The sequence below is a fragment of the Acanthochromis polyacanthus genome, chromosome 12 (assembly GCF_021347895.1).
Source record: "Acanthochromis polyacanthus isolate Apoly-LR-REF ecotype Palm Island chromosome 12, KAUST_Apoly_ChrSc, whole genome shotgun sequence".
Lineage (NCBI taxonomy): Eukaryota > Metazoa > Chordata > Actinopteri > Pomacentridae > Acanthochromis > Acanthochromis polyacanthus.
Window position 1 is genome coordinate 31111047 of NC_067124.1, and position 19982 is coordinate 31131028.

The 19982-nt window shown below is 39.0% G+C and overlaps 1 protein-coding gene across 2 annotated transcripts in view; it reads right to left on the reverse strand.

Annotated features, from left to right (window-relative positions):
* The window catches only part of deptor (DEP domain containing MTOR-interacting protein), a 54749-nt gene that overhangs the window by 19300 nt on the left and 15467 nt on the right, over positions 1 to 19982 (reverse strand). For both annotated transcript variants that reach the window (XM_022194223.2, XM_022194222.2), the window contains exons 5-7: positions 15242 to 15420; positions 6032 to 6214; positions 3177 to 3314 (exon numbers count right to left, since the gene is read on the reverse strand). In XM_022194223.2, coding sequence (XP_022049915.1) covers positions 3177 to 3314; positions 6032 to 6214; positions 15242 to 15420 — 500 coding nt within the window. The remainder of the gene's footprint in view (positions 1 to 3176; positions 3315 to 6031; positions 6215 to 15241; positions 15421 to 19982) is intronic.

A 19982-nucleotide genomic window follows, 5' to 3' on the forward strand; every position in this document is an offset into this window, starting at 1 on the left:
AATGCTTCATTATCTGACGTTTCTACCTCGGATCAGACGCCAGCGTCTTTTTTGTAATCCATAAAGGCATGACAGAAATTACTTTCTACACTTATATTTGTATCATCTGCTATGAATGCTTTATATTTCTAGGCTTCTTCTCATCCTGTCATGCACAATTACTGGTGTTAATGTGAAGCAGGGGGGAAATACCCTGCTGTGTGCATGTGTGCTGGTGTGTGTGTGTGTGTGCCTTCCTTTTCCTGTTCATTGTGTGTCGTATGTGTGAGAGCGCTCATGTTGAAGAGGTTCTGCTGGTACAAAGAGACTCCGGTCGAGGACTCTGTTTGGATTTGACACATCAAAAGAAACTTTGCAGACGTGAAGAGACACACACACACGCCTTAAACGTGTCCTTCAAACCTGTGCTCAGAAGTTAAAGCAGTTCATCTCCAAATGACATGTAATTATGCGTAATGAAAGCTGAAACATCGGACACTGAGATTGTTTGCAACTCGGACTCGGCGATATGGCCAAAAAATAAAATCTCGATTTTTTTAGTCATCCAGGACGATTACGATTTTAATCGATTTTTGTTGTTTCTTTGCGGTCTGTTTGCTATGGCTAGTGCTAGCCATGCCGTACTCCCGTAGCTGCGACCACTCTTCCCATTCTTTAGGATGCCTCTGCCAGAGGTGCTGAAAGAGGTTAGTTCGTTTTCACAGTACTTTTGCAAACCTTGCACATGACTGTAGTTTGCTCTGTGTCAGTCTTGTCAAAGCCGAACCACTTCCATATAATCGATGTAACATGAGGCCCTTTTCTCACGACCAACACTTGGTCTGCTGTTCTGTCCACCATGACGGCAGTGTGAGTGTTTTGGTGGAAGGAGATGAGAGGCGGAAGCAAACGCCAGTGCACAAATCGTGAAAGGCAGAAGAAGAATCTGTATTGTTATATATTTAAGCTCACCTCAATTTTACAATTTGGCAAATTTTCAAATTGTCAGGTTTTAAAAAGGCGAATGAATCGAATTAATTCGATTTATCGCCCAGCCCTATTTGCAACATTACTTTTCTTAATATTTTGTGTAATGTCAGTTTCCACATCATGTGTAGCATTTCATGTCATGTGCAATATGTAATACGAAATGCACAACATTAAAATTTCACGTGTGAAATTCAATTTCCACGTGCAACATTTTCATTAAATGAGCAAAATTCTACCCTAACATACAACATTATCAATGTAATGTGCAATATATTTAATTTTCACCTCATTTTCAGGTGAATTTCTGCGATTTTACTAATTTTGTCAGTATAATTACCAGCATTGCTTTTTACTGTTCTATTCTAGTATTGTTTTAGCCTACATATTTTATTAGGGGCTCGGGCATGGACATGCCCCGAGCCACTATTGCTCTCCCGATTCTTCTTCCGATGGCTATGACTTTTCTAAGACATTCATTCATATTTGCCAGAGTTATGAGCAAAAAACTGCATTGATTTTCACATACACAATGAATGGGGAGACTCAGTTCAGACTTAAAAGTCACCTGTTTTCACAACGCTACAGCTTTGCCATACTTTCACCTACAGACTTCATTTTAGTCTTAAAAAACCCCCAACTCTCTTCTTTTCAGGCATGTACATATTGTGACGGTGGGATTTATGGTTTTCCAGAGAGAAGCCTTCAAAAACCCCGGGTTAAGCAAAAAAGCCCCTCTTAGAGCGTGTGCTCCTCTGGTCCTACAGTGTGCAGAGGGACGAAATCAGTCGTGTTTTTTTGGGGTTAAATCGCCATCCTGGCCAAACGGTACATACTACACGGACAATCCTTTCACAGACTATAGTAAACAATCTCTATATTCATAAGAGTCCGACATTATTCACCTGGCACATTGTTACGTCACGCGCCAGCCCTTAATTGACGTGGGAACCGCAATCGCACCCCATAAGGCTCAATGCAAATTTAAGCCTCCTGCTTCTTCACACACAGTGATTTGAAAACGGCCGTTTCTCGGTCATTCTTCACTCTACAGAAAAATTAAACATACCGACCTCTTCCGTGACTCATCCTGCCACTTACCAGCCGGTTACTTTTGAGCTAGCATTCACGGTTAGCCCGTCATTAGCACCACAACGCGACGTCGGCCGCTGCCGCTAAGAAGCACTACACTGCCATCTGTGGCAGGCACCGTTGCTGTGCTGGCTCATAGCAACCGCCCAATACACACCAATGTATTCACCAATGTATGCACACACACACACACACTCATTGGTGTGCCACACCTACCTTCGGCTGCTCGCTGGAAGGTAACCACAGTTGGATTTCCTCAGAGGTGAGGCCAGACTACACTACCATGATGTGTATCTGTGTTTTTTCCGAAAATGTAACATTATACTTCTGTGCTTATGTACAAAGACAGAAACACTGTCCCATTTGATTAATATGGGGACCTATTGTAATGAAACACTCACATCAAATACCTCCACACGAGCTGCATGTCAGCCTGAAAATGACAAACCTCTCAGCTTCACACAGCCTTTACAGCAACTCCAATACAAACTTTGACCAGGTGAGATCTTCCTGTCTCTGCCTTTCACAATAAAAGCACAGCACAATTTCAAAATAAAAGCCTGCGACAGACCGGAAAACGCCGAAATACACCTCTGCCGCGGCCGCTCCGGATGGGGTAGCGCGAGGGCCCGACGGGCGCCCGGCCCGAGCCCCTCCCGGGATTTCCACGAGCGGGAATTGTCTAGTTTCACTACTGTACTTTTTACTACATTCGTTTATTTTTTCCTTTCTAGGCAGTGCATTTATTTATTTTGAGCAACATCTGGCACAAGAATTTTCTTTGAGATTAATAAAGTTTTATCTCAATTCGTCTTCTCACTTCTTTCATCAGCACACATCTGTCTTTCTCTACAGTAAACATGAAGTCATTTTGCTTTCTCATCAGCATGTCTTCACTTCAGGTCCACTAAATTCAAATCCCAGTTTTGCCCCATGCCCATTTACTCCCATTTACTGATGACAGGATCTAACTTGAAGGCACTGGTTGCTATTTTCTATTGCAGGTTTTATATAACACTGAAAACTGGAAACCACTGAAATCAAAAACAATTTTACACCTCTAGAGTAAATTAGGAGCTGCCCTGTATGAAACCCTCTCTGTGTCCATGTCATCCTACCAGATTTGGGGTTGCAGAGGACCGGCGGGCTGCTGCTGAGCGTCGGGCTGCTGCTGTAATAACCGCTGCTGCCACAGCTGCTGCTCATGCTGCTGCGACGAACTCCCACCGCCACTTTTATCTCTTTGGTCGGGCTCACTGAGTCAGACAGACACAAACTGAGAGGTTAGACTGAGACACAGACAGAAGAAAAAGAACAAGCTGGAGGGGGAAAAAAAGCAGCATTTAGACTAGAATTAATGTTTACAGTTAATTTAACATGTTTACCTTCAGGTGAATATACAGAGCAGCACCACATAGTCTTTTATTTCATTAATATTCACAATAAGAGCTCAGTCTAATAGCAACACCTTGTGTAACTCTGTAAGAATAAAGTTGGTAATTCATTTGAAAAGAATGAATTGAACATTTCTTTTTCCAAAACAACACAAAAAAATTGTGCTTTTACGCTTTGAGATAAGTTTGTCTCTTTCTCTCGCTGTTGTTTGGTAATTAGTGTTTAATGGCATTTTTGTGAGAACTCCTGTATCAGTATAGGCAAAGAAATAGATTCTGTGCTGTGCATTTTACATCTGGTCTTTCCTTTAGATTATAACAGAGAATCTTTCCAAATGTCTCCCAAAAATGACATTTTTACACAACTAAACTGAAAGGATTTCTCACCAAAAAGCCACGAAGTCCCAGTAAGACTTCCATTTCATTTTCATTTGAAGACTTTCAGTTCTCACCTGCTGTTTGAATCAGTTTAAGTGTTCAAACTACTTGGTTAGTTCAAAACCAAGATCATGCTCTGGTGAACACTTTCACAGCAAAACCCGACATGCCACAAGCTCAGCTGCATTTAGGTCCTGAAACTACTACCTGGGTTGAAATCCGACCTTTTCACTACATGCTTGAAGCTTCTCCTGCACTTACCAGGGTGATGAGTCCTGCCTCATTTAATATACGGTTGGTTGGCTGAAAATAAGTGGCAGTAAAGAAGCAATAAAACGGGAAAAAATGTTGCTTTGAAACCTATCCTTGATCAGTCACAAAAACATAAAACGATGGAAAACACGCTTCACTCAAAATGTGATTTAGGACGTAGTTTAGTTGTACAGGAATGGAGTTTTCTGGAGACGGGGCTGCTTGTTCACTCATGGCATTAAGATTTAAGATTCAAGATTAAGAGTTTTTATTTGTCAATGCTCATACAGTGTAATGTAGTGGAAAGCAAAGCGACTGTATGTCAAGGTTGTGCAAAAACAATAAGGAAAAAATAGAAAAAAGTCACATCATTAATAATAATGAGGTAGACATCCATCCATTCTCTATATACCGCTTTATCCTCACTAGGGTCGCTGGAGTCTATCCCAGCTGACTCAGGTGAAGGCAGGGGACACCCTGGACAGGTCGCCAGTCTGTCACAGGGCTACATATACAGACAAACAATCACACACACATTCACACCTACAGGCAATTTAGAGTAACCAATTAACCTCAGCATATTTTTGGACTGTGGGAGGAAGCCGGAGTGCCTGGAGAAAACCCACGCATGCACAGGGAGAACATGCAAATTCCATGCAGAAAGATCCCAGGCCGGGATTTGAACCGGGGATCTTCTTGCTGCAAGGCGAAAGTGCTAACCACTACACACTGTGCAGCCCGGAGGTAGACATTAGAAACCTAAATAATATATATAATAATATATAATGTATATTCTGAGTGATCCCATCAGAGCTCTAAGTACAGTAGCAGTCAAAAAGAGAATGCCAACAATGGGCAAAGCTGTCATCAAAGCAAAAGGGGGCGACTTTGAAGAGTCCAAAATATAAAACGCTCTGATTTGTTCAACACTTATTTTGGTTACTGCATAAATCCATGTGTTCTTTCATAGTTTGATGTTTTCAGTACAGATCTACAATGTAAAAAATAATAAAAACCACTGAATGAGCTCATCTGAAACGACCTCTTGAGATTGGATCTAACCTCCACGCATTATTTGGAAATAAATTGTTGTGCTGTTGTGTGAATGACTTCACACTTCCTCTTATGCAGAAGATGCCAGCTGAGTGGATGGACTTTAAATATGGACACATTCATGTACATACATACATGCAGAATTTCCGTCTAGGCAGGTCTAAGTCTATATTGTTAGTCTGAGTTATCACATTGAAATAGATCTGGGTGCACTGACACCTCTATTTAAAGCTGTCCATTTGAGCAAAGATGCACGCTAATACGAGGCATGAACAGGGTCGAAACAGCCACTTATGTCCAACTGCTGAACGCTCACAAACTGTAAATCCTTGGCAAGAAACACAGAGACTTAAATCACTCTGAAGCGAGAAGGCCGTTTGAACTGAGTTGAAAAAAACTAAATAAAATTCCAAGCTGAGCTGAAAACTTTGCTACTTATTTTTCAGAGCTGTGATGAAACTCAGCAGTTTTTGCTGCGTTCTTCTGCCTGGCAACACAAACAGAACTCCTCTGTTATCTTTCTATGAATGACACCGCCAAGGCCACCACTCACTGTGTGTTTGTGTAGGTATCTGAGTCAACAATAGATGAGGCAAAGGGGGTAAATATGCCACTGAATCCAGTCACCAGGGGCAATATTTAAAGTTTGTAATTAGATTGCTGCTTCAATGAACACATGAACATACTATCACAATGAAGGTTCTCGGAATCAGTAAAGTTTTGGACTTTTTTAATAGTCTTGCTTGAAAAATGACTAAAAACAAGACTGACATTAATAAATGAATTCATTCTTTGTTTCAACTTTAAGGTTTTCTGTCAGATTTGAACTGAATGACAAGCAACTACAGCTTTTGTTTATGTACAGAGTAACGCTGTGTGTTCGGGTGACTGTCTACCTGAGAGGAAGCTGGTGTTTCCTCCGTCTGAGTTCTGCTTGCGGAGACAGAAGGGGCTGTCGTGGCTCTCTGGGATGCTGCGTCCGCGTTCGTGAAGAAGTTCGATCAGCCGCCGCCGTCGCCGAAAGTTCATCCTGAACTGGAAGAGGAGCGGCCCGTCGATGAAGTGATGCTTGTTGGTGACTAAGAACAAATGCAGAGAGCACGTAAGTTACGGAGAGAAAGAATGAAGAAGAAATGAGGATTTTTGTAATTTCACAATTTACTGTTACACATTTATTGATGTCTAATCTGAAAAGTAACTTCTCAGCTGTGCTCCTGAACCTCCAAGACTGTAATATAGTTTTTGCGGATTCAATGATTACAACATTTTCACAGTCAATCCACGAACATGAACTTCATTAGCAATATTCTCTCAGGACTGTGAAATTTATTTTTATACCTCATATGAGTCAGCATCTAAAGCCTCTCACTCAAGTCACAATTATTTTGGAAATTAGGTGGATTTAGTAATCAGTCTTTCCCACTAAACAAACTATCTCTCAAGCTAAACAAAAAACTGCCCACAAAGAGCATCGGCCTCAAATATCAGAGTCGAGCTGATAAGACGAGTACAAATTTATTTAACGAATTAAACCGGTCAAGGTGAAGGTAAATCACAGGCACCAATATATTTACCAAGTTGAAGAAATTTTGAAACTCCCAAATTCATTAAGTGAACACATTCATCCTATAATAAAACAATCCATCTAATATAAGGCTCATTCCTGTTTCTTGACCCACATCTAATAGCAGCATTCATCTCAGACCTCCTTCAACAGAATCTATAGATCCAGAAACCAGCTACAGTACTGACTCTAATCCTAAAGTCCAGATGAAATGAGAACATTTTTAAAAAATCACCATCATTTCTAACTGCTGTTGTGGTTTTATCATGTAAAAGCAGACTTTTTATTCATTAAAAACATCTTTTTCTGGCAATTTCTTAAAACTCTTGCTTCTTTTCACTCCATTACGAGTTTTGTCAAATTACAGATTATTTAACTCATTTCACTAAATCCTTTACACAGACGTCGAAATTGTAACCTCCTTGTAAGTAATGGCCACACATTACAGAAGCAGATATTTAAACATTTTCATTCCGAGGTCACTGAACGTTAGATATTTACAGTTTCAAGTAGTATATGACATATTCCACATGAGGTGATTTGACACACTGTTATTCACAACAATCTAAAAATATATAGCAAGACTATGTTAGAAAGAAGTCTGAATGTGCAGAGATTAACCTCTGAACTTCTAAAATTTTCTTTTTTCTTTTAAATCACCAAAAGTACACCATTTATCAGAGCGTACAAATGGAAAGAATCATTGAATTCTCAATTTTCAGACAATCCTTGAACTAATCGTGTGTCACACGCAAGTTAATCAGGAAAATTGATGAAATCTAAGCTTGAATTTGATCAAAATCTAATTATTATAAACATCACACTTTTTTTAAAAAATGCTGAAAATAAACTGTTTACACCAGATTGTTTAAAAAAGTGCTCTCTGTAGTGCAACTGAAAATCTGTGAGTGACACAGGCGCAAATAAGTATTCAGCTGAACTGCAGGCAGTGTTTACACAGAGCAGAGAGGAGACAAGTATGTGAACAAATTAAAGCCATCAAGGGTTTGCTAAAACATATCTGATCAATAACATAAATGTAGCATGGCTTAAAAACTGTATACAGAGAAGGAAGTCATCAGCAAATTACTAGAGGATACATTATACAAGATGAAATATTTTTATAGAGTTTATGTGCAAATATTTCTAGCATATAGAGCCAACATTTTATCCAGTATTGCTATCATGTGTAGACACTTGGAAAACTGTTCTCGAGATTGATTCCAGTTTATTTTTTTAAAAAAAACAAACATTTGTTTTGCAGTACAACCGTATCATGCAGCATTAAAGACTTTTTTAGAGTTCTGTCTGTGTCTAGTCCTAGTTGTGCTGTTTCCATAGAGATCCAGGACTTTATAGTGCGGTGAAAAATGAGCCCACAGTGAGGAAAAATGCAAGAGCAAAGAAAATACTTAAACTTAAGAAGGTTAAAGGCAGCAGTCAGCCTGTATCATTTTCTGTTACACTAGTACCTTCATAAACTGCATTTCTACTCTGTTATTAAGTTATCATTTCATTTCTGTGCATAATTGTACTACACAGTGTGCTTGTGGTGAATTTACTAGTGTGAATCAGGCTTTAGCACATTTTAAACTCTTCCTCACATTCATAAACTGAAGTGAAAAGCTGCTTTCTGTCTCTTTATCTGACAAAGTCTTTCGCAGTATGATCACAGCCTCCTGCTGCTCCACTGACTCCACTCTGACTGCTCCGTTTGCACATTAAAGACAACTTTCCCTTATCGCAGACTGTTTGTAACCTATAGGGCTGCTTTAATGCTGCCCGTTTGTGCCCGATTTATGTTTATAGTATAGAAAAAAACTTCCACAGCATCCCACATTAAACACAGAGTGGATCATTCCAGATCCTTTATTCATGAAATGTTTGAATGTGTAACCTCTGGCCTACAGAGCAGAAAGCAGGAACTAAAAGTAGCTGGTTCCATCCATCCTCTATGCCAGGGGTGTCAAACTCATCTTAGTTCAGAGTCTAAATATGGGCCAGTTTGGTCTCAAGTGGGCCGGACCAGTAAAATCACAGCATATTAACATATAAATAACCACAACTCCATGTTTTCCCTTTTGTTTTAGTGCAACCAGTACATTCTGAAAATGTTTACACTTAATGAACTCTTTTTACTAATCGTTACGAACAACTTGAAATTTCTCAAAAAAAGTGCGTGCCATTTCAACAATACTATGCCTCATTTTATCACTGACACACACAACTTACACACTTATCACAGTCAACAATATTGTATTTTAGCTCATGATCAGAACAACTTGTCAAGACACAGAAATTATTTGAAATTTACAGTTTTACAAATTTACGGTTAATCCTCTGTAATTACTTTTTACCCTTTCCAAAGTCATCCTGTTGGCCGGATTGGACGCTCTGGTCGGCCAGTTTTTTTGCCTGAGGGCCATATGTTGGACACCTCCAGCTCTACACTCTTCATAATGTTTTACTAATCGGAGCTGAGAGCTGCACAAACATAACCTATAAAACTAGATTATTCTAAATGGTCCTCCTCTCTGTACCACATGAGCGTAAAACAACACACACAGAGTAAAGTCCACATCCATGTAACACTAGAGCAGTGATTTCCACAGGGAGGATGACACTATGAAGTGTGTGTGAGGCCAGCAGGAAGCAGATCAGCTCTGCATTACATTAACTAAGTGTAGTGTGTGTGTGTGTGTGTGTGTGTGTGTGTGTGTGTGTGTGTGTGTGTGTGTGTGTGTGTGTGTGTGTGTGTGTGTGTGTGTGTGTGTGTGTGTCTTGTGTGTTTTGCAGCACCACATTCCTCGACCCTGGAGATGCTCGGCTCGACTACAGCTCCAGAGAGATGGGAGATCGGACGGAAGTAGGAGAAAGAGAGCAGATGGACGTAGTGTGTGATGAGAAGCATTCAGGCAGAAGAAGAGCAGCAAAAAGAGGAGAGAGGGCAGAAATAACTTCATCACATGATCTACATCCCTCCATTGTTTCTATATATATTCCCTCTTCTCCTGTCAGGAGTCTTCTTCCCCTCTTTTTTTTTAATAACGTATTTAGTTGACAGCAGTAATATACAGTAGCTCGGCTTTATGACACTTCGCTACTTATGGCTGCAGACGGTCTGTAATCTACTGCAAAGTATGTAGATAGGACAACCGCCAGCTATGTTAAAGACTGTACTGTAGATGTTCAAAGCGAGAATTAGGATTTACTATCATGTAACCACTTAAAAATAAAGCTACATGAAATTAAAAGCCAGAGCAAATGTATATGTGTATGAATGAACATGGAAACCTCCAGCAGCATTGAGACCACTGTAAAAAAAAAAAAAAAAAAAAAGGAAAAGTAGATAGAGTTTAAAAAAAAAAAAAAAAGGTGGAACATTGTAACATTTAAAAGCGTTAAAAAATATTTTTTAAAACCTGCAAAATAATAAAAATTGTAAATTGATTTAAAGACTAAATTTAAAGACTTAAAGAATCAATTTTACTGTATATACTGTAATGATGAAATAACTGAGTTAAAATAGAGATATTTGATTTGGAAATTCTGCACAGTTTTTCTTTTTTTTTTTTACAGTCGATATGTAAAAGAGTACTTTCAAAGAGAACTTTATTAACATTATCTGTAATCAGGGATATTTACAATTTTTTTAATCTGACTGTAATAGAATACAAATATAGCAATTTTATGGTCACACACTGAATTGAATTGACTGAATTTTCTGACTTTTGATGCATATATGATGCACAATCTGGCTTTTTTTCAAAGTACATTTTTTTTCTCTGTGATTTTACAAGTTATCTATAATTTAATGAAACAGGAAAAATCTCTAAAATAAGGGTTCATTTATTTATGGATTTCATCAAAAAAAATCTTTCAATTACTGTCAATTATCTTTAAAATAAAAACATTTTTGCTGACTTCAATAGAACAAAAATATAGAATTTGTATGGTCACATCATGTAAAAGAAAAAATATCATTAAAAAAGCAAATTTTTGATGCACATCAATTACTTTTTTGTCTTTGTCTAGCTGTTAACGTATCAATTCAAAAAAATTTAATGATTTTATTAGTATGTGTAATTTAACAGTCTGATAAATAAAAACTGTTGAATAAAACTACTACATTTTTTACAGTGTGGCTCTTCTACACTAACATGCAGTCTAATCTAATCAGATGCGGCTGTGAACCACAGACACCAGCGTCAAATCAAATTTCATGTCATGCAGTGACAAAAAAAAATCTCATTCAGTTCATTGTCAAACTAAAATGTCAGCATGAAAGAACTGCACAGAGGAGAAGCACGACAACTGTAAGATCTAATCTACAGGCAAACACAACTAGTTAGTCAATGTGGTTTTTAAAAAAATAGCTTTAAAACCTCACTCTGCCAGAAGACAACTGCACACTTCACCGATGCAGCCAAACACAGCTTCTAACAGCTGCTGTTAATTACATTTTAATTGGCCTGATTTAAAGAGGAAACACAGATTCACAGCTGGAGATGCTCTGTTTGAATAAACTACACACAAAGAAGAAACAACAAGGCTCCATTAAAATGACTGAGACAAACGCTTTGGTTGTCTGTTCCCCTCAAAGTCCAAAATAAACAACTAGTGAGGACAAACAGACTGAGGCCTCATCCACATGCGCACGGGTAATGTTCCAAGTTTGCTTTATCTATGTGATTCAAACCTTCTGTCCAAATGCACTTTTAGGTCAGTGAAAATGGACCGAGTGCTGTTGCCTGCTGTGTTTACATGAGGTGATTTTGTGCAATAGCAGACATGGCTTAAATAATGTCAACGCCAACCTTGCTAAGAGGATTTTTCACATGTTTACGCAAAAATGAACAGTTCACCTTCTTCTATATCGAGAAAAAGATGCATCAGAATATTAGTCGCCCCTTTCTTTGCCACACCAGAAACAGCAAATCACATTTTTTAAGCTTCTGATCGGCCAGAGTTGCTTTAGGGTTTGGGTTATATCATGGTCTGCTGGTTTGGCTCTTGACAGAATTTAAATTGTGTTTTTGCTGAAACAGAAAACCCCGTTTAAAGAATACCCGTGTACATTTAAAGAAGTCCTCAAAAACCTGCACTGTCACTTCTGTGCAATACTTAACTACCACTCACAATATATGTATTACTGCTTCTACTACAATTGTGTTTTTATAGTGTTTTTATAGAGTTTTATAGAGTGTTAGAATGTTTGATGGCGTATACTGCTGGTGCACTTAGAGACCAGCTCTTTAAATTTCATTTTACTTTGTATGACAATAACACCTTTCTTTCTATTTCTATTTCCAAATGTATAAATGCATCCTTTCAAGAAAGTGGACCTGACTCCACCTGATCACATGTGATGGAAAAATACAACTTGCTGAATGCTGTGGAGACACTGATCTTTGTCTTCTGAACTTGTCTGCTGCAGCTGAATGTGCTTCGTAGGCACATTCTCACCCAAAACTGATCTGAACTGTGTTGTGGTATCCACTGTGTGACTGTTCTAACCACATGATGCTTTGTACTTCTATACTATCTATAAAGGAGCAGCTTTTGTTGCTATGAGATCGAGCCCTGGGTGTGCATTCTGTTATAACATAAAATATTGATCTTATTAATCAGAACTGATGTTTCTGATGGATTTTTCTGTTTACACTTTGCAGGTTTGAAATTAACTTTCAAAATTAAAGAGTTACAGATTAACTTCTCTTGTTGTTCTCAGCAACAAAACAGTTTTTTTTTATAGTTTTATACTGAACCAAAGCACATTACTCAACAACTGTAATTAAATATTATTTTAGATGATAGAACTGATTGATGTTCATCAACCTGCAACAGTATAGCACATATGTTGTGTAACACATTATTGACAGGATTTTTGAAGAACAAATTTATTAAATTTGACTACTTTTGTTGATAAAACTTCTGTACCGTTACTAAAATAACATCTTGAGTGCAGCTGGTGATGCTTGAAGTGGTTTTAAATACCTCGTCCACTGCTAGGACTATAATCTAAACACATAAAACCATTGTATATACTGTCTTTATTCACAGATAACATGATGGGCACGACTCCAGGCCGTAAAGTCAAAACAACGTGCAGACTTGGGGAGTCACGTGACGCTTAGGTTGCACTTTCCTCAGGTTTATTGCTCAGTAACATGCTGTAACTCTACTCACTCTTGAACCTCGAAACGGGTCAGGTCGAGGTCGGGCAACAGAATTAAGACTTGTGAGGTGAGAAATTGAATCTCGGTCAGTGTCAGATGTAATGTGGGTCAGCTTGAACAGCTGGGAGCCCAAAAAAGAGCAGATATGTGATTTTTAAAGTTTACAGTCACTCAACAGAGACCACATTAACCTGTTTTTCAAAGGCGGAGAACTTTTTATGTGTACTTTTTTGGAAAATGTATCTATCTGGACATATCAGTGAGGCTAAAAGTGCAAAACTGGTTATTCTTTTGACGACTTCAACATGGATTCGGCGTCAAGTTAACTGCATGTGTGTGACAGGGCTGTAATTAAACACCCACAAGAGTTATCAGATTGTAAAACCCCAAAGATCAAAGCGAACACACGTGTATCATAGAGCCACATGATGCCAAAGTCCTCAGGTTAAGGAGGAGCTGTTTGTACCAGAGAACTTCTAACAGGATCACGTAGACATGAGCTAGAATCTGAGTGCAGGAACAACCGGCTTCACCGTCACCAGGAATCACTCAATCTGTCAGCAGCGTCTAGTGAGAAGTTGTACCACTTGGTTTGAAGCCGAAGCAGCACAAAATGATAAAAAATATGGCATGCTTGTTCTTCTGTGAATTATTACAGGATCTTTAGCATTTAATAACAATATTAAAGCCACACTTCTTAACTGAAGTTAAGCAGTGTTAGTGGTACTTGAGGTGTTCGCATTCACACACTCAGACCAGTGGCAAAAGAGCTGCCATGTCAGGTGCTTGGCTTCCGCTGGGAGCAACCTCGGATTCAGTGTCTTGACATGAACCACCAACATTGCAATTAGTGGACAATCAGCTCTCCCATCTGAGCCCCAGTTCTCTCCTACGTTTGACAGAAAACATCCAAAATCCTTCATTTTGAGTGGTACGTCTAGCCATCTGTTTACACTAGTTCTACTTTTATCTCTGATTTGGTCTCCACCACCTCTTGTGGGAAAGAGTAGATAAATGTTCCACTATAGCCGTGTTTCCATATTATTTCTTTATGTGGTTTTGGAGTATTGGATAAGAAAAAGTACAAATAAAGGCAAAATTCTAAAATCTTTCCCAGTTTCCCCAAAAAAAGTGTTTACACTCGCTTGATGCTTTTGGGAAAGAGTTAATGCACACTGGAGATGAGTTCTGAAGATCTAATTAACATGAGTGTCCAGGTCTTTCCATCTCTTTTTCCTTTTCCTTTGGATAGCATGAAACATGGCTGATGCAAGCTGACACTGCAGAATATTTACAATTTGCACAATTATCCTCAATTTTTTGCATAGATAGTCAAATTTTTTATTTCATTCTTCTTTTTTTTGGTTGTTTTTTTAGTGATTAGCAAATATCTGGAATATTTTCTGTCTTTTCCAACTCTTAGCCTGTAACAGCATCTTTTTGATGACATATTGCAGCACAGTTTATTTGCTGCAAAGCAGTTAATGGAAACTGGCATACTTCCCTTTTTGTTTGTTTTTAGTGACATTTTAAAAGTTTGCTTCAAAATGACATCCATCCATCCATCCTCTATACACCGCTTTATCCTCACCAGGGTCACGGGGGGTGCTGGAGCCTATCCCAGCTGACTCGGGCGAAGGCAGGGGACACCCTGGACAGGTCACCAGTCTGTCGCAGGGCTACACATACAGACAAACAATCACACTCACATTCACACCTACGGGTAATTTAGAGTAACCAATTAACCTCAGCATATTTTTGGACTGTGGGAGTAAGTCGGAGTACCCGGAGAAAACCCACACATGCACAGGGAGAACATGCAAACTCCATGCAGAAAGATCTCAGGCCCACCCCGGGATTTGAACCAGGGATCTTCTTGCTGCAAGGTGAAAGTGCTAACCACTACTACACTGTGCAGCCCCTTCAAAATGACATGATAAATAATAATTACATAGAAGCCGATGCTTAAATAGAAGCATTAAATAGAATCTAAAATTGGGTGCTGTTTGGAGCATGGCTGGTAGCTGCAATGGGTTTTAGCAGAATTTTTTCATTTAAAAACACCAGCTTGCAGCAGTTAAAAAGCAAAAACAATGAGCTAAAACACAAATTATCCACCATCCCATACACTCAGAGGACGTTGCAAATTACTTGAGCATATTTAACCAAAGCTGTGATGTTTTTTTGTTTTTTTTACTGAGCATTTATTCGAAAATCACTGTTCAAAGGAAGAATTCAGCACATTCTCTGTATGTTCATCACATGAACATATAGTCCCTCATATTAAAATATTGATTATAACTAGACATAACCCATTCCACTCCCACTAATCTAACAGTGTTATCAGTAGTCTCCCTCCTCACCATGCTGGATGATGCCATGTTCCAGGAGCCTCCTCCCCAGCTGCTCCGTCTCCTCCCTGGTCGCCATCTCGCCCTCCTGCAGCAGCCAGTCGATGAACTCCGAGGCCACCAGCGTCCTCTCAAACGAAACGCCCTCCTCCTCCCTGGTCTGTAAAAGGTTGTTCTCTGTGTTCATTAGTCTGTGGACAAGAAAGAGCATCATTCAGCTACTTACTGGTTAGGAGATGGAGAATGAGGAAGAAGCCACAGACAGCTGAATTCAAAAGGCAGCTCAGTTGCAGTCTTAAACCTTCCAGTGACTTTAAAAAGCATGTTTTGTTTTATAATTTATCAGAACCAGAATCAGTAAAACCACATTGAATCATCAGATTTTCAATTTCCATCAGAAAACTTCACGAAATCTACACCTAAAATTGTCAGATTTCGTAATTTGTCATCAAATTTTGTCCTATGTGTGTCATTTAAAAGTTCGCCAAAAAAATGTATTTGCTTTAACCAGATTCTGTAAAAAGTTAAAAAAAATTCTGCACTTCTTAATACAATGATGAAGCCACAACAGACTCAGTTGGGACCAACAGTCATGACAAAAAATGAGGGACTGCAGGCTGTATTTACACAGCAAGAGGAGACGGGTATTAAAACAAATCAGAAATTTAAATAGTAAAACATCTATAGCATGCAGGTTAAGCATTTTTCTAATATCAGTAAAACTTGTGGGCACTTAGAAAAATGTTGTCTTTGTTGATTCCAGGTGTTCCTAATTTCTCTTAAGTAATATCTAATCAAATATTCAGTTTTTTTTTTTTTACTTTACTTGATTTATGGTAATATAATTGTGGTATGCTGTACAAATGACATATTTGACTTCTTCCTACTTCTACCTATGATTGTGCTGTTTCCATAGAGGTGTAGGACTTCATATTGCAACGACAAATGAACCGACAGTGAGGAAAAATGTGACGGGAGCAAATAAAATGCTCAGCAACTGCTCTGGTCTCTGAGGATTAAATCAAGTTATAAAATGAGGCACGTAGAATAAAGTGATTTTGATTAAAATATCTCAATTTCAGGCTTAGATTTATTTAAATTTCCAATGGAACAGGCACATCACTGATTAGAAGTTCAAGCCTTTCAAAGCCTTAATAAACTCCCTCAAGTGAGCTGTGAAAATATTCTGTCATTGGAAGCACTTTGGTTCTGAATCAATTTAGCATCTAACGTGCAGCATTAATTCTATTAAAGAAGCCATTTAAATATGCCCCTGCACTGAATTTGCAACATCCTCTGGCTAATGCTTCCACAGTAATTACCGCGGGGGCTCATTCACTTCAGCAGCTTTATATATGCACCACAGACCAAACACAAAGTGAGTTTTCTAGAAGGCTCCAGTTTCTAATTAATAGCTATAATATACAGCCATAGTACTGTTTTACCATCCCAGAGTATATGCTTTGCTTATTGTGAAACGTGAACTTTCTTTAGAGGGAATTTCCAACAGAGAAGAGCTTCCAAACCAGCAGCTCTGCCCATTTCCCCACTCTGTAATCTGCACAGCCTAAATGCACGAGCACTGTGCTGTAACTGTCTCCAGATTAGCACTTCAGCCACATAAGTCAAAGACCGAGAATGTCTCTTAAAGCTATTCATGCTATTCCTAGAACCTCATGCACCCAAACTACACATTAGATTTGCACGATTAGAAGGCAATTACATCAAGAAAACCCCCCTAGATCTGCTTTGCTGATATTAAACGGTGGTTCGACTTTGGGGACTTTTATTTATTGACGCGTATCAGAGGGTTGCTTTAAGTTCTGTGGTCTGTTCTGGATGGCACCAGGTAAAGGACAAACAAAGACACATGTATAAGCTTGTAAAGAGCAGAACTGCTGACTCTCTGACGATGTCACTCTCCTAAAAACACATTCACACCCATCACTCACACCCAAACACTGTCACCTACACACTCCAACACTGTGAGAAACAATAAGTGTTCTGCGGTGCACCTGGACATGTCAAAACATGCACCAGTAAAGAACTGTAGCATCAAAAAGACTTTCTTCGCTTTGCTGGCATGAATCCTATTCCCACATTCAGCTGTAATGGGCATCAATCATTCACTGAGACGTACAGTGTAACGCAGACAAACAGATATTGTGTACAAGTGTGACAGTAACTCTGAGATTTATAGGAATGGTAAGACAGGAAATTTAATGAGCAGCAAACTAAAAAGATGTCAGATGAAGACACCAGAGGGAATTCAGCTCCAGGCTCAGAAACCTGAACAACCACCGACCTCATTAGACCGGTCCGAACAGGCTAGAAGAACCAAAGCTGCATTTCCATTTGACAGTGAACAGATAATCGTTAAATCTGTATTACTGCAACCAGGGAGGAGACTGTTTCCATGAGTCTATCAGTGAGTCAGTCAAGAGATTCAGTACGACTCTGAAAAGGTCAGTGAACAATGGACTAAAGAAAGAGTTACGCATTTTAGGAAATACACCTAAATGATGCCACGTCTGCTCAAAAATATTAAGCTGGTTAGCTTAAGATTAGCATAAGATGAGGAAAAAGGAGCAACCACTAGCCTGGCTAAGTCTAAATTTACCAGTACCTCTAAAATCTCACAGCACTGGAGAATGATCTGACTGCATCTTACTATCCTTCTGTTATAGAGGAAAGAAACTCTCTGGTTAGTTTGTGTTTCTTAAAAACAATAACGATTGTCTTGGGTGGTATTAAGTCCAGGTTACAGTGATGATGCCCCCGCAACATAGAGATGGGGGAACTGTTTTAGTGGAGGTGAGGAAAAAAAACATTTTGTTCCTTCGTGGCCATGTGATAAAAATTCAAGAACTTTTCGGCTGAACTGCAGGCAGTGTTTCCACAGAGCAGAGAGGAGATGGAAACACTGCCTGGGAGGAAAATAAAACATATTTGGGCCATGAAATAAATCTAACATGGCTCAAAAATGATTTCAGGCTTTTTCAACTTTTGTACAACAAACAATCAAAGAAGTTCAACTTCAGTTGTTTTTCTTTTTTTATAATTCATGGCATTATCACTGTGCCACACTGCATAGAAGAGATATTCCTTCTCCTTCATCATGGCTGTTCTGTGTTCATAGAGGTGCAGGACTTCATATAACAGAGAAAAATGAGCCCACACTCGGTGAAAAAGTACAAGGAGCAAAAGACATCCCTAAACTATTTTATGCAGGTTTCCCAGCCTCTATGCTAAGCTACGCTACTATTTATTGGCTCTAGTGTTAATAATGGAGAGTGGCATTAATCTTCTCAGTAACAAAGCAAACATGCATTTACCACAATGCTAAACTATTTCTTTAAGAGCAGAAATAGCTGGCTAAGTGTATATAAGCAATCCGAACAATGTATAGTTCTAATTGATATTCATCACAGGCCTTTTAAAACCATCAAAAGAAGACAAATTAATATCTTATTGGTGGGAGAACACTAGTAGTAAAACCATTAGAGCTCAGGAAGCAGAGCCTCTCAGCTGATTAAGCTAAATGGAGTTCCTAAAAAATGAAATTACATTAAATAAAACTTAAATCACAGGCAGAATGTAAAAACTGTCCTCTCTGTAAAAAGCCTCGACTTGTTCTTATGAGCCCTTTTGGCCCGAACCGTCCTCCCAGCGTGGTTCATTAAACTGTGATTGAAGATCCGGAGAAAGCTGCGGGCTGAGAAGAACTGTACTGTCGTTAAACTCGGTCCCAGTGTCACGCTGTGCTCCTCAACCTTCAAGTTGAGCACAAAAATAGAACAAGATAATGGTATGAGGTGCACACAAAGGGCTGCCAAAGTCTGTCTGTCATGTAAAGTCAACACTGAACACATGACTTGCCTAGATGTCAAATTTTGATGGATTAGGAGCCGTAGAAGAACGACTGCTATGGCCCACATTAGAGGCCAGCATCATAATACAAATGTTGAAAGAGCTGGACATAATGTTCCATGAGACCTACCTGTGTACACAATGGCTTTTAATCCATTTAAACATGTTAAGTCAACAGATCATGGTACACCAGCTCAAAGGGACTGACACAGTACTGTACTCTGCACCTCAAATAATAGCAGCTTGAGCAACACAGTGCATTATTCATTACCTGGGACTCCAGATACAGTATATAAATGGATCATGATAGCCTCAACTGGGACGATTTGAACTGGCCTGACCTGAATTTGCACTCAGAGAAGCTGTTCAGTCAGCATATATAACTCAAGCCGAGTGCTGTCCACTGACATGGTGGCAGGATCGCCTCGCTGTTCACTGCTCTCAGATCTGGTCCTGCGTGAAGTTGGAGAACTGATGACTCTACTCTCATACAACTTTAAAAACTGATAACGTCACTTAAAGGTCATTGAAGGGCCACATGAGATGGATGTAGAGCAAGTAAGCCTCAGCATCAGGAAGCAAGAAAAAGTTACTGGAAAAGAAATTACAAAATAAGAGGCGACTTTTCCAATTGGGAAAACTCAAGTTACCCGTGACTCTCAATAGGATGAACCACATTTAAATAATTGATGGATGATTGGAGATGCAAATTATATAAATGGGTCTAATTATAAAATGATATATAACTTACAAAAACTACCAAATGCCTATCAAAACACTGGACCTTATATGATGGAACAAGCTGAGTTTGGAGTTTTTCTTAGATTTTGCCTTTAATTATTTAACACAGAATCGAAATGATTTCTAAATATAACTCATTTCT